Genomic DNA, 14,833 nt, shown 5'->3' on the forward strand with positions numbered 1-14,833 from the left:
TGACAAAATTACATCACAGGCAAATTAAACATACATTCTTGCATGACATTGTTACAGAGATAAATGGTGAAAGTGTAAAGACCACTTTGAGAGTATGTGTCCCAGGGAAGGTTGAGCAATGACAAGACATATCCAGAAATAAATAAGAGAAAACCAGACCAGCGTCCAGGGTGTTGACCTATAATGCAACTGTCACTTGGAGGCCAGGGGTCACAGGGACAGTAAGGTTGTGTGTTACTGATTATAGCCTGGTCTGCTTCGGGCTGACTATTGCCATGGGTAAACCGCGAGACTGGGGGTGTGACCCTCCAAAATAAATACAGCAAACTCTGCCACAGGTAATAAGGCAGCAAATGGTGTATTACCCTGTGCACAACCAGCACCGCAGGTTATTTGGTGAGAACTTCACAGGACAAGATCATGATTCATGAGCATAAAGTAGGGAAAGTGACACTGATGATGAGGTCACTTGCCCCATCCATTTTTTTTTGGATCTGTTGAGGTATGACCCTCATTTTGAATGCCTGGCCATGATCCTGCAGGGTGTGCTCAAGGTGTTGCGACTGGACAACACTGAAAGGACTGTTGGGAGACCTTTGACACAAGCAATGCATTGCAGAGTGGGGGGTGTTATAAGGGGGTCATGTGACTCCGTGCTTGACCCAGTGACGTCACATGACTTGGAATTATTTGCCTGTGCAGCCTTAGCAACCTTAAAGTTAACAGCAATGATGGTTGAGCCACTCACCATAACAACTTAAGTTCCCTTGCACAGTCTGCTGTCAAGGAATGTAGACTGTCATGAAGTTATTCAAAGGATAAAGTGTCATGGTACTGACACTTCAGTTCATAACAACACTCAGCGTTCATAAATAATAGATACAAAATTTACCTTGACAAAATGGATCTATTTTCTTGACCTTGTGAAATCATTTGTGGAACAAGGAACCTCGCCATATTCTAAAAATGAAATTGAGGTTTCCTGTGGGACTTGTGCGGTCAGGTGAATACAAGCAGTTGAATGCATTGGGTTATTGTGCTTACGACGCTTTACCCACATGTACTGCAGGTGATGTTCAGGTTCTTTGCTCTTGTGAAAGTTATTACATAATACTGGTGTCTGTAGCAAAAGCTACCCTTTCCATTCTCAATTTTGCCGGGTGTGCGCTTTTTATTCCCAGAGAGTGGAGAACCATGCAGATTGCGCCTTTGACCTTTGTGTGACGGCACAGCACACTGACTGATCTTCTGTTCTATCCCACAGGTCCTCTGGGAAGGTGAGCCCCGAGAGCGTCCGCTCCCTCGGACCGCCGTCCGAGTCTTCGGACGACGGGCGGGGCCTGCGTGTGAAGAAGGTTCCTCAGAGCCCCGGCAAGGAGAAGGAGCTGTCTCTCTACAAGAAGACCAAGAGGGCCATAATCAGCAAGAAGTACAGCGTGTCCAAGCACGAGGCGGAGGCCACCACGCCCATCGAGCTGATCAGCCGCGGCCCGGATGGCCGCTTCGTCATGGACCCCAGCGACATGGACACCTCCGTGAAGCTGCGGCGCATCGAGGGCTTCCCCTTTGTGGAGGAGTCGGACCTGTACCCGGAGTTTCGTCAGTCGGACGAGGAGAATGATGACCCAGGGCCCATGCCCCCTGTAATGGCTACGCTCAGGCCCCACCAGATCTCCCCCATTTCCTCCAGCCAGGAGTCCTACATGCAGCCCCCGGCCTACAGCCCCCGCTTCCACCGGCCCATGGAAGGTATGACCTTCATGGAGAGCAGTCGGATTCAGGCTACGGGGCAAATCAGAGCCCCGCCGCACCACAGGGTTTATACCCACAGCCAGTACTATGGCTACCTTGGCAGTCCCGGGGATCTGGACCCCCTGCCTCCCTTCTACATGCCCGAAACCAGCCCGCTAAGCTCTGTCATGTCCTCGCCCCCGTATCTTCCCTCCGAGGGGCCCTTTGGTCACCCTACCATCCCAGAAGAGATCGGGGAAGGGGACATCCAGCACTACGCTTCCTCCGGCAGCTCCCTCCCCTTGACGCACGTTCCTTCCTCCCACTCTCCGGACATCTGGCAGCACCCCGATTTTGCTTTCTCCAGTCTGGAGGGGCCCCACTTCATCCTCCCGCCTCATCACCCTTTGTATCTTCACCGAGACCCTACCCTGCCCCCTCCCCACCTCCTCCCCCCCAGCAGCCTCCAGGCCTCATCCCTCCAGGTCACCTCTTACCCTGGCATCCTGCCATTGGAGGCCCCAAAGAGCCGCCCGGGCAAGTCTCCCAGCAAGGTTAAGCCTCAGGGCCCTCCAGCCAAGCGTTTAACTATGCAAGGGGCACAGAGTTTAGGGCAGCTAAGACACACGAGCCACGGTATGGGTGTGCCGGTATTGCCTTACCCCGACCCGGCAGCCTACATTGGCAGCCCAAGCACACTCGGCAGCCTGGACGCGCGCTGGTACGACCCTGGGCCCCGGCTCAGCCCCAGGGCCGCCCGCAGAATGGAGCCCAGCATGCACCAGGTGGTCCTCCAGCCGTCGCGACTCTCCCCGCTGACCCAGAGCCCCCTGAGCTCCCACGAGGGCTCCCCCGAGATTGTAGTCCGGCCCCGGCCCCGCCCTGGCGTCATCCAGCCCTCCATACCCCCGGAGATGTCCGAGATCACCCTGCAGCCCCCGACTGCGGCCAGCTTCTCCCGGAGGTCGTCTCCCTCCTCCTCGCCTGCCCAGGGCCAGGGTAGCAGGCGAGCGAGCCCCAGCTACCGTTCCCATATGGCCTTTGCCACCACCGCCACAAGCTACCCGTCTCAGTCCCCCTCGCCCCCCATGGAAAGCAGCGACGTTTTTGGGCAGATGCCATCCCAGAGGAGGACAGACGAGGAGATGCTTCCATCAGAGCCCTCTCCACCTCAGTTGTCAGCTTCTGGGTAGGTGCACTAGGCCGTCAGGGGAAAGTGACGTTCACCTCCCCGCCAAATCCACAGAAAAGGACTGCCCTCTGCCCCTGCAATCCCCCAAGTCAGGAATTTTCATTTGTTTGATGCACTGATTGATTTGAATTCTTAGAAATATTTTAACAGTTGTTGTGTATCACTGCATCGCATATACCTTGACATACAAATTTGTTTGAACATTTTCAGATTATCAATGACCAATATCAAGAACAGCTCTCAAAGCTTCTGTTCTTATACCATAACCTCTTATCAAACAGCTGCATATTAAGGTGAAAATAATTTCTGTTGAGAAAATATGTCAGATTTTTCTTCTTCTGAAGTCACTCTGTTCATCTGAATAGTTCATGAGGAATAGCTCTCATGTCACTCAGCTGCTTATTGTGTCTGTGTCTAACGTCCAATTTTCATCACTCATCCATGACGTGTGTGAAGCTCTGTGAAAAAATGGAATGGTTGCCATCTTTAAAATCCCAAATTCCTGGCTTCCCTCTCTAATTTGACTTATTTAAAGAAAAGCCATTATGTGTCCACTTTTCATCTTTTCAAAATTGTGCACATTTTTCATGATTACCAATATTATAATAATATAATGCTTTTTGCTGTGAAGCAAGTGCCTCCTTTCCTCATAATCAAATTCAGGAGATTGGAACCATTTAAACCTTTTCAGTGAATTATTTTCAGTGTTGCTATTTATTTGTTAATTAATACTTGAACTTGATTTGACATTTCTGATTTGACTCCAGCACATCCAGAAACTACTTGTTCTGAATGGTGACATTCATGAAAGGATCATTGGTGTCTTCTCATGTGCAGAGGGCAAACTGTACACACAAAGAGTGAGGTCACATAGAAAGGTCTGCATGCAAAGCCTCACTCTGCTAAACAGCGTGTTGCATTAAACTATCCCCTAATGTGGAACTGTTTTGTGCATAGAAGCTCAAAATAAATTATATATTGTATATATTTTTTTATCGGATTCGTCAAAATCAGGATTGAAAGTACTGTGCAGAAGTCCTAGGCACCCTAGACTTTATTATATATATGTTTATTGTTGTGTGTGTTTTTGTATAAAAGAACACATTTGAGATTACCAAATATTCATTTTCCAAAAGATTTAATTTTATAGAGACATTTTTGTATTTAATTTAAAAAAGTAACATATAACTGTAAGGAATTGACTACTTTTTACATAAAAACTTGATCAAGGCTGTCTGAGATCAGAAGCAAGGAGCCAACCAAAGTCTGTGAAAGAACTGTGGCAAGTTCTCCAACATGCTTGGAACAACCTCCCTGCTGATTGACTTATAGAACTGCGGGACAGAGAAGTGATGCAGGTTTAACGCCGAAGGGTGGTCACAAAAAATATTGATTTGATTCAGTTTTTAACTATTCTGCCAAATTACTCAAATGTAATGTAAAATGTATAGTATGTTTATTTAGGACCTTTCATTGAATTATTTTTGAAAGAATCGTATCTGTACAGAATGTTATACAGGTGCCTAAGACTTTTGCACAGCACTGTGTATAAATACATATAACATAAACATGTCATCATTAATTTAATAAAAAGGCTAGAATCATTTGCTTCACAGATGATAGTCAGTCCATTTAGATATCATTTAGAGATCTTAGAAAACAATACAGAAAAGCAAAAACCTGCAGAAAAAGTTCAGTAGACCACATTCTTTAAAAGTCCAGGGTTTTAAGAAAAATCAAGGAAGATACAAAAAGATTTTTATTTCCCATTTTCTGTGTTTATTATTTTGGTGTGTCTCATGGCTTTACCTCTCTTTTACCCAGCAACAAGACCCCACCCAACGCCTTAACCCACCCCCACCGCCCAGCATTACCATCTCAATCAGCCAAAACCAATTTCTTGTTGTGACTAACTTCAGGCTTTTTAGGAGACTAACTCCCAAGCTTCTTAGGAACCCCCGCAGTTTGTGATGCAATGTGGAGTGCTTACAGTAAGCAGTGTGCTGAACAGCCAATAGCAACCAGAGGGGTGGAGGTAGGGTGGGAGCGGGGGGTGGCAGGGGGTATCCTCTACTATAGTGGCCTGACCGCATGACCGCCTGTTCCCGTACCCCTCTCTCCCACCCCCCCTGCCCTAGGGAGCCCCAGTATTCACTGCCAAGGGGGTAGGTGGAAGGCTCACCCAGCCCAAAAAAAACCATGTTGCAGCTCGATTGTCCGCTCTCATCTTGTTGCAATGTCTCCATCATTCTCAATTAGGGACAGTTTGGTCATTCTGATGGCCTCGGGAGTCTGACCTGCTTTGTTTTTTGATTGATCTCAGCTATCTGGGCAGCGTTGTTGTGACCAGGTCTTCTCCATCGCAATAGGTAAGGGTTGGATCCATGTCTGAAAGGGGGGGGGCAGCAGGTGGGGCTTATGATCACCTCTTCCTTTAAAGGGGAATACGAGTCTACGGGTCTTGCTTTCTTTAATTTGTTCCAACTATATACCCGTGTCAACTTAACAGGTCGTATTTTATTTTCTCCTTGAGTTCTGCAGTCTTAAATAATTTGTGGCTAAACTAAGTGCAGAATGATTTAGGTAGCCATACAGTATGAAACAATTTTACACTAGGTCATTGCCTAGAGAATGTGCTTTAAAGATCAAATACAGTGATTCTTTTTAAATTATAATTTATTGGGTTATGAGCTGGCCAAAAATAGTTGTGTCTGCTTGTTGAGTTAAAGGTATAAAAGGTATAAAATGACCTTTGACACCCTTGCTTGATGATGTCACAATAGGCTCCCACAACACGTCTTTTGTGGGTCTGAAAAATGAAAAAAGAGAAGCAGATGGCCAATATGAATTTTTCACAGTTACGGGTGGGAATTTCTTCCACCAGGTGTGCTGTGCATGAGGAAATCCCACTCATTCTCTTATGGAATATCTTTGAGTCCATGAATTGTAACAGTGTGTTGTATACTGTAACATATGGGACACAAAAGGTTACAGATAGAGTCTGTATGCTGGTATGTTTATAGAGAGCTGTCCTATTTGGCCATTGGACACAGTCACATATACTGTAACAAGGTATACATGCAAATTTGTTTTTTTTTCCTTCAGTTTTTGGTGTATTGCAGAATTAAGACCTAAAAAGAAGCTAAGATGTAACAGAAGTACACAAGTTAACAGAAATATTAACTGAGCTATTTGCTGAAACAAATAGCTGAAACGGAAGGTTCTTGGGTAGAGTATAGATACTGTACTGTCTGGGGTTAAGGATCCTTCTAGAGATCTACTTTGACATTGGTGTGGAAGTGAACGTGTGCGTCTCAACAACACAAAATGTGTCTAATGAGTCTAAATGAGGATGAGATAGATGTACAGAATAGAAGTGAACCCACTGTAGTTGATGGATTATGGAAGGGGTGTGTTAGCACTATAGAATTAATAGAATACTTAACAGCGTGATTGTTTTTGACATAGAAAGGATCAAGATGAAATGTTCTGTTATCTGTTTTTGCTGGAAGTGAGAAGCAGGGGAAGGAAGTAAAATTCTGATGGCTAAGGCCAATGCAAGTGGCAACTTTGACTTTGACAATTGGTGTTCATCCGCAAGAGTGCGAAAGCTCTATATGGATTTGTTTCTGATTCGGCTATTTTACAAGTTTTGCGTATTGGTTAGTTGCTTGTTCTTTATATGGCAGTTGGACATTGAGGTTATAGTTACTTGAAATACACTGAACTGAAAGAAATATTTAATTTTATCAAATATCTGCGTTCCAAACGACTTCATTCGGTTCTCTGAGGTTCTACTGGATGGAGGAAAACAGTGACACACATTGGCATACTAAGTCTCCTAAGTGCCCTGTTGCCAAACACATTTCCCTTTAAGTTTTGGTTGTTTAATATTTAACTCAGAGAACAAGGCAGATAGAGATGTCTGGAGATATGGGTTGGGCTGCCAACCTTGAGGCATTGATCTATTTTCCTTCCTTCTCTGCATGATGGAATCCTTCCTTTACTTTTGCAATAATGAAAAACATGGATGAATGGATTGCAAACTTGCTCGTATCTAGTAAAACTGAGATGGAAGTTGTAAATCACATATTTTCTGATAGCGAACCAGGGCCATAAGAGACAATCCACTCACTACGTCAGCAAGACTTTCTTTTGAGAGAAGTGCCATAGCCTTGGTCAGAAGTAGATTATTGACAGCTTGAATACATTTTGTACTTTGATCTGGGTAAATGTGTGATTGCGTGAAAGTGTGGCTTCCTCTAAAATATCACGGTAACATATAGGTGAGTAACTCCCTTCACTTTTCTCTCGGATGTCCACTTCCTTGTTCACTCCCACGGGGTCTTAAGTGATGTCACTTAACACACCCCTCCTTTCTTCCCGCCATTTCACACTGACAGTCAGTCATTACCTGAAAGGAGTCTTTTTTTGCACATTCCATCAGTTTTGAGTGATATAAGATAAAGAGCTGACCTTTTATCCTGCTTGGTGATAAAAGTGAAAGAGAAAAAGAATGTACATTTTTCACTGTATTTGCACTTTAACAGAAATGCGCACAACTGAAAGCTGTACATTTCAGTTATTATAATACACACTTATTCTGTGAAAAGCAGAAAATTGTCTACAATTTTTAGATGCTTACATGTGTGCCAAAAATGGATTTTTACAGTAGTAGAAAATACAAAGCACTTGGCAAGAAATAGCAAGTAATAGTACATTCTTGTGTTTGCGATGAATGTGTAGCAAATTGCTCAGATACTCGAAGCATGTACTTTTAGTTGATATTTTGGACTGCAGAACAGCCTCTTTTTACTTTTGCTTTTTTTCTAAAAATCCATGAGAAGCAAGTGTCCTTCAAAAAATATTAATGTGTATTGATGCACTGTGTTAAAAGTGGGGATATGCCCGTTAGAATGGGATGTATGGCAGCTCGGTTGCTGCCGAATTTGTGGTTGACTGCACCATGGAGTGCTTCTGAGTGTATTCCCCTTTAAAGTCATGTTCCATGTGCAAAATGCCATGCATGCCATCGCTAAATATTGCTCTTCAGTTCCAAAAAAAAAAAAAGAGAGAAAAAAAAAGAGAGCCAGTCTCTTAATAAACTTGTTACATTTGTCGTCCAAGTGTTTTGGTTTATTTTCCTTTCTGTGACTGTTCCCAAGTAGCCATTTCCCCCTCCCGCCATCTCTCCCCCTGTCAGCATGGTGAAGCCCATTGTAGACAGTATCCATGTCTATGAACGCATACAGTATCGATGATGCTTTTGTCACTCAGCTGTGTTTTCCCCCTCTGCTAATGGCCTCCGATCTCTCTCTCCACAGCCGCAGCAGAAGGACAGCCTCCCCATAACGCTGTTTCCCTTGTTTCTGTGCCTCCTGAAAACCCTGTGTGTGTTTTTGCGAGTGCCTGTAGGGCGCTATTAAACAAAATAAATGTGCCAAAGTCTTGACTGTAAGACAGCACGCACACACACACGTACATAAACACACGCACATACACACACACACACACACAGTGTAGACCTGGGCATTTTAAAGAAATGTATTGCAAAAAAGGAATATATTAAATATACTTTATGGGTTCTCCCCAGAATTTTTCGACAGAGTGGTGTTCTGGCCCTTGTGTGTTCAAAGTGGCAAGAAGGGCTTATGTAGGTTATTACGTTGCACCTTGAGTAATTTCCTGCTTTGTGCGACATTAAAATCACCCCAGAAATGCCTTCAAGCAATATGGGTTAAGAACCAGAAATTATGCCAGTGTAATAATCTTAAGTAATCTTACATTTCACGTTTTTACATTTCATTTTCTCTGAACAGATAATAAAAAAGACTATGTGACCTCAAGGTGTATGACTTAATTCATAAACCTTTCAAAAAATGACTGAAAAAAAATGATGAAATATTATGAAATATGTGAAAAGTCCAGGCTGGGCTCAATGGGTAGGGGTGTAATGGTATGCAAAAATCTTTGTTCATTATGTGCCTCTGTTTCATGGTTGGGTATTTTTAGTAGAAAAAAATTATGAAAATGTAAACAGTGGCCATAATTTTATTTAAAATAAATTAACACTAAGTCATGAGGGGGAACTCCTCTCAGTTTTACACAAAAAAAATGAAAAGTAATGCATGTGCATTAAAGCCAGTCATTGTTCGGTTAACAGGACGTACAAACCGGTACAAAGTCACTGGAGGAAAGAGGATTTTCTTCCAGCCTTCACAAAGTAAACAGTGATGCTTTTCTGATTAGACTTGCATTGCTGCTTCTGCTGCTTCACAAAAGCCACATCTCTCCCCTGATTGCATGTAGGGAGAGTGGTAATGGCAAACAGGTGACACAAGCTACAGTCTCCATTACACAGTGGCGCAAGGGAGAGCACAGAGTGGCGCACCACCACTGTTACATTCTTTGGGGAGAACCCTGTATCTGCTGGTGTGCACTGAGAAAAGTAGCATCCCTCACATAGGTTTTAACGACTATCACAAGTGATGATCATTATCAACATGTATATAAGGTACATAGGTTGTCGATGGCTGCCCATAGCATGGCACTGACACTGGCACGAATTGACTTGAGGAGAGGGTGCTGGAAACACAAATAGCGGATTGGCAGGACGTCTAGAACGAGGTTTGCCCCCCGACTGACTTCACATTTCTCCCTGTTCTCTTCCCAGAAAACGTCTAGGTGCATCGAGTGCCACTGCAGGGTCTGAGAGGATTGACGCACTGAGATATCAACGCATAAAAAAAGCCAAGAAGGTTGTCATCAACAACAACAATTCTAAATCTAGAAGAAAAACAGGTGATTGCATGCTCTTAAAGGGGCGTTTTCAATGCTTTTGCCTCAGAAGACTGTAGACCAGTTGAAATATGCTCACATATTGTACATTTGTCAGAAGTTGTAATCTTAAACTGGACATGCTCCATCTTCTAAGTGTATTATTGTTATTGTTATTGTTATTGTTATTATTACTATAATTAGTGGTAGTAGTAGTAGTTGCAGTATCAGTAGTAGTAGCTGCAGCAGTCATTTTCATTTTATTATGATGATTAGGTACTGTAGAGCACAGAAAAAAACACGAGAACAATAACATATGCTAGATACTGCATATTTCAGATCCTTCTACTTGTTAAGAGCAGGACAAACCGTGTTATGTTTGTTATTATAATGTTATTTCAGAGATATTTTATGAAGCTACTATCCCATGTTACTCTCTGTCATTGAGGAAATGAGGACTGCTCATCCTTTCTGCCACACAGTCTGATACTCAATCCTGACCGTTCCAGTTCTGATTGTTGGCACTGCTGCCATATAAGGGCTGGGTATAATTGCCTATATCATAACCAACAATTAAGTCTGTGCCATTGTTTGCCATAATATCTGCAGTCGAATGGTTCCCTGCAGTCTGCTTGGACTAGCTATGCCTTATCTGTAACTGAGCTTAGTTGGTGGACTGTGGAATGAAAATAAGTGACAGGTAAACTTGCTTTGGGATGCTTGCCTGCACCCTTTAACATTTACAGGAGCATGTTATAGTGATGTAACAAGACTATGGATTGGATACCATTCCAAATTTGGAACAAAAGTAAAATTGAGATTCAGATTAGTTTAATAAAGTACTGAAAAATGTATCCTTGGCCACTTGTACTGCAGAGATGCAGTCACTGGTCAGGCAGAGATTTAACAGGGCACTTCCTGTCTTGCAGGCTTCAGTCAGGTTTTGCATGTGCAGCAGGTGATTCTGACTTCCCAGCATCCCTCCACTGAGGTGTGAGAAGGTAGTATTGTACAGTAAATCACTCCTGCAGTAGCTGCAGCCACTCCAGCAAGTGGTTATCATGGCTTCTGTATTGCCCACTCTCCTAAAAAAAAACCTAACATGGATGCCAACCTTTATCATGAATAATACTGAATATTACCTGTACCCACCGGAAACCTCAAAACCATTTGCCCTCTGAACCATGTGACAAGGCACTTACTCATCTTCGTACTCATGGCTATCTAACCTTATCATAAATGTTAATGAAAATGTTTCATGATGATAGTCACCAAGATGTTACAAGAGGACATACGGTAAATATAAGAGGAAGTGGGAATTACCAGGAATTATCCCAAGGAGCTGGTGCAGTTGTCTGAGACTTTCTGGATAAGAATTTCTAGTGATTGTATAAGAATATGATGCCCCCAAAAAAAGGTTTTGAAAATATATTGAGAATTTCAATGGATATAAAATGTTTAGAGAATATTTATTTTATTTTGACCTGTATCTTGCTTGAAAGTGTGAAGGCTTTTTCTGTCCACAACAGTCCTACAGTCTCTTATAAAGCAGATGCAAAGCTTTGTTGTATGAGTATGAGCTATAGTGAAAATTGGTTTTATTTGTATATTTTTATATTTTATTTGTGGGGCTTACTAAACCACTGGCATGGGCAGGGTATTTTGTGTTGAAATGGTGTGGTGTTCCTCCGTTGATTTGGTGTTCCACTTCACCTTGCCTTTTACGTATTTGACTCTTTGCTTATGGCCTGTTGGCATTCGCTCTGCCAGGCCCTCTTTGCTGGTTTTCTGACTGTCCGTCGTCGCCCCTTCCCAGGTGTGGTCACCTCTCAGACCCAGCAACTCCACGCCTCTCAGGTCCTCCAGCCCGAAGAAGCTCTCTACCTCCGCAAGAAGAAGAAAAGGCCGGCCAGACAGGACCCCTACGCCCGCTTCTCCGCCCTGCTGTACCGCCGTCCCCCGCGAGAGGACCAGAAGGCCATTCTGGCCAGCATGGATACAGGGGACCCAGACCACGCCACGCTACTCTGAGACCGTCCAGCTAACGTCACGTCTCCACCCGTCTCCGTCTCGCCTAGCAACCTTCTCCACCCAACGTCACCTGATTTGGCCCAGCAAATCACTGATTGCCATCCACATCCAGAACCACTGGTTTTTTCCCCCCTTTGGGGGTTGTACTGTTGTTGTTTTATTCATTGAATGAAGAGTGCTTTATTCCTTGTTTTCCCAAAGTTTTACTCCAGTGCAAAACAAAACAGAGAATTGGAGGGGATCTTCCTGGGGAGGGCATAGTTTTTAAAAAGATGCCTAATATCCGGGGAACAAGATCACTAGGAATGTATAACGTTTTCGATGGTAAAACATATATATTTTAATGTTTAGTCACTTAAGATTGTACTTCAAACTTTTTCTCGAAGTTCTATTACAGTATTATTATGACATTTTGTTGAGGAGCTTTGCTCAGTGTTCTCGTAACTTAACAGACCATCAAAAGATTTTGAAGTCTAGCGGGTCACAGTTGTTTACAGCAATCGATCACACTGCTCACATTCCATCACACGCTTTAGTCTGCCAGCGATCCCTTCCTGAAGGGACAGTCACCTCATTTGTAGAACACAGGGTTTTTGCTTCTACAATATATACCTCAGAGTACTGAACAGTTTACCACAGATAAGGGTTTAGGAACACACAGACTTACACCTTCACTTAGATTTATTTGTATTTCTATTAAATGCAGAGTTTTTTATCTGTTCATTAACAGTTAACCATGTTAACAACAGCAGTTAAGATTTAACTTTTGGCAGCAAGATGTTACCATGTTGGTGTAGCTAATGTGCTGTGTTGATTTTCCACATAGACACGCAAGATTTCTGTAAAATAGCAAAAGCATGTTTTGCTAAATTCACGCTTTAAATGTAGGCAGGGTGTACTGGGCTCTCTTTTGTCACTCTCATAGACCATGATCTATTGTTAAACCTTAGTAAAAAACCTCAGAACCACCACTCGGTTCCTTTGAATGCGTCATATTGTCAAACCACAGGAAAGGCTTTTTCAAGTAAAGCACAATCAGAGATCTGCCTGTTTGGAACAGAGGGTTGTTTTCTTTGCTGCAGCCAAACAAACATGTAACCCTAAACAGAATGTCAAATATAAAAGGATGATTTTATATTTGTAGATGTAGAAAAAAAAAACTTGTTGAGCATTCAATTGCTTTCATTACAACTGACGCCTTGAGTTTTCCATGTCTGTTTTCACTATTAGGTTTTGGCTTATTCTTTTCTGAAAAAGCCAAACAAATAAAAAATTAAAGAAATTGCACTGGAGCAAAAATTTGGTTATGGTGCTCGGTGGCTCTATACATTTTGTTTATTCAGATTCCTTGCACTCTTGCCAGTATGTTTGGTTTAGAGGGCTACTATCCCTACACTCAAAAAGTACTATAGTAATGCCAAAAATACTACCACTTCCTTAATCAATAAAAACAACTAATGTACTGTACTGTGAGGAGGATAGGATTTTGTGCCATAAGATACTATAGTATTTTTTCTTTCATGTTGGGGAGAGCCCTAAACAATATAGAAATATATAGAAGGCTTTGTATGGGCCTTACTAGGGCTCATAATGTATCTAGTTGCCTGGTCTTTATTTAATTTTTATTTGTAAAACTAAATTAACTGCCTTTGTTGGCCATATTTGTAGCCTTGACATCCATTGGGTTTTATCAATTGTTGCTGTTTGTTGTTACTTTGTATAGTTGCCTAGCCGTCGCCTACAGGCACCTCCAAAGTCCTCATGTCTGCATTATGTACCATAAAGAGGCCTCAAACTCACTGACGGGACAAACATAATTGTGGGATAGCGGGGCTACAAAAGGCCATCTGTTGCAGCTAAAGTGTTTATTTCTTATTTGGTTCTCAACATCAGAGGGTGCTTAATCTGTACATGTTTGTGTGTATTCTCCGGTAGGAGTGGACATGGACTGGTCTGGACTGAACCATTGCGTATTTGCTGCAGTGGGGTGGTAGTGGTAATGCGGCATGGGGGGGGTTCCGCTGTCACAACCCATTGCTGCAGGCATCCACCTCCCCACTCACAGACGTCAGCCTGACCAGAGGTGTGTTTGTACCAAGGTTTATTCGGTCCGATACTATGACCCCTGTGGGAGGTCATGAGTACAGTTCTGTTGACCTATTGTTACCATCCATTTCTCAGATGAAAGTTCAGTCAAGCAAATCCTTGCATCATCAAGGTTTGTGGGCAGAGCCATCGTACCCCTGTATCTCAGCACAGTGCTGTGGTGAGTGTGACCGCTGGGCTGAAATTAAAGCTGGCCCTCAGAGATACCTAAAGAGGAAGTGGCCCACACTTGGCAGGTTCCTCCCAGTCCATTACTTCCTGGACAGGAGACGCTAGACCCAGACCAGTGATCTTTACTCCTGTTTCCAAAAGATCCTCATCTCATTCTGGCTGTGTTGCTTTTCTCATTGAACAAAGTGTGTACTTTGTGTGTACCTGATTGTGTGTACCTGATTGGTTGAAGCTGCCCATGTGACACTCCTGGGCCAGTCACAGAAGTGCCCATGTATGGCATGCAACGGGAAGAGCAGCACAGCCAATGTCAGGTCACCTGAATGAAGCCAGAAGTCCATCACTGACTCTCAAGCTAGTCAGTAGTGCACTAAAACATGTAAATGGCATCTGAATGTGTGATTAATTGTGCTGTCTAAAGAAAAAGTAAATCTAAACCAAAATCAACTCATGGGAATCATCACTAGATTATATACAGTCAATAGACAATGACCTTAATTGCTATGGTTTAACAAGTGGCTCCAGTACAACAGATAGTAGCTCTTTGGACCTGGGTCTGAGACCACTGCTTTAGACACAGAGCACAGATTCTATGAAGAAGCTTTGCATTGCAAATGTATAGAAAACTTGGGAACTCAAAATTGCCATTTTTATGAATCAAGGGCATTAGATTAAGAGGCCATCGCTAAAGTGATCGAACGGCCATTAAATTAAACTGACACAACAGTATTTGTGAATTAAGATCGTTCTGCTGCAATCCTTTTAACACCCACTGCACAACATCTCCCAAAAAGGCACGTAGGATCAAATTGGTGCTTCTCCACA

The 14,833-nt window shown here is 43.1% G+C and overlaps 1 protein-coding gene across 1 annotated transcript in view; it reads left to right on the plus strand.

Moving 5' to 3' along the window:
* Window positions 1-11,731, plus strand: part of igsf9bb (immunoglobulin superfamily, member 9Bb) — a 134,781-nt gene extending 123,050 nt beyond the window's left edge. Inside the window, exons 19-21 of the mRNA XM_061250243.1 lie at window positions 1,265-2,920; window positions 9,597-9,724; window positions 11,517-11,731. Coding sequence (XP_061106227.1) covers window positions 1,265-2,920; window positions 9,597-9,724; window positions 11,517-11,731 — 1,999 coding nt within the window. The remainder of the gene's footprint in view (window positions 1-1,264; window positions 2,921-9,596; window positions 9,725-11,516) is intronic.
* The last annotated feature ends 3,102 nt before the right edge of the window (window positions 11,732-14,833 follow it).

The sequence above is a fragment of the Conger conger genome, chromosome 7, assembly GCF_963514075.1.
Source record: "Conger conger chromosome 7, fConCon1.1, whole genome shotgun sequence".
NCBI lineage: Eukaryota > Metazoa > Chordata > Actinopteri > Anguilliformes > Congridae > Conger > Conger conger.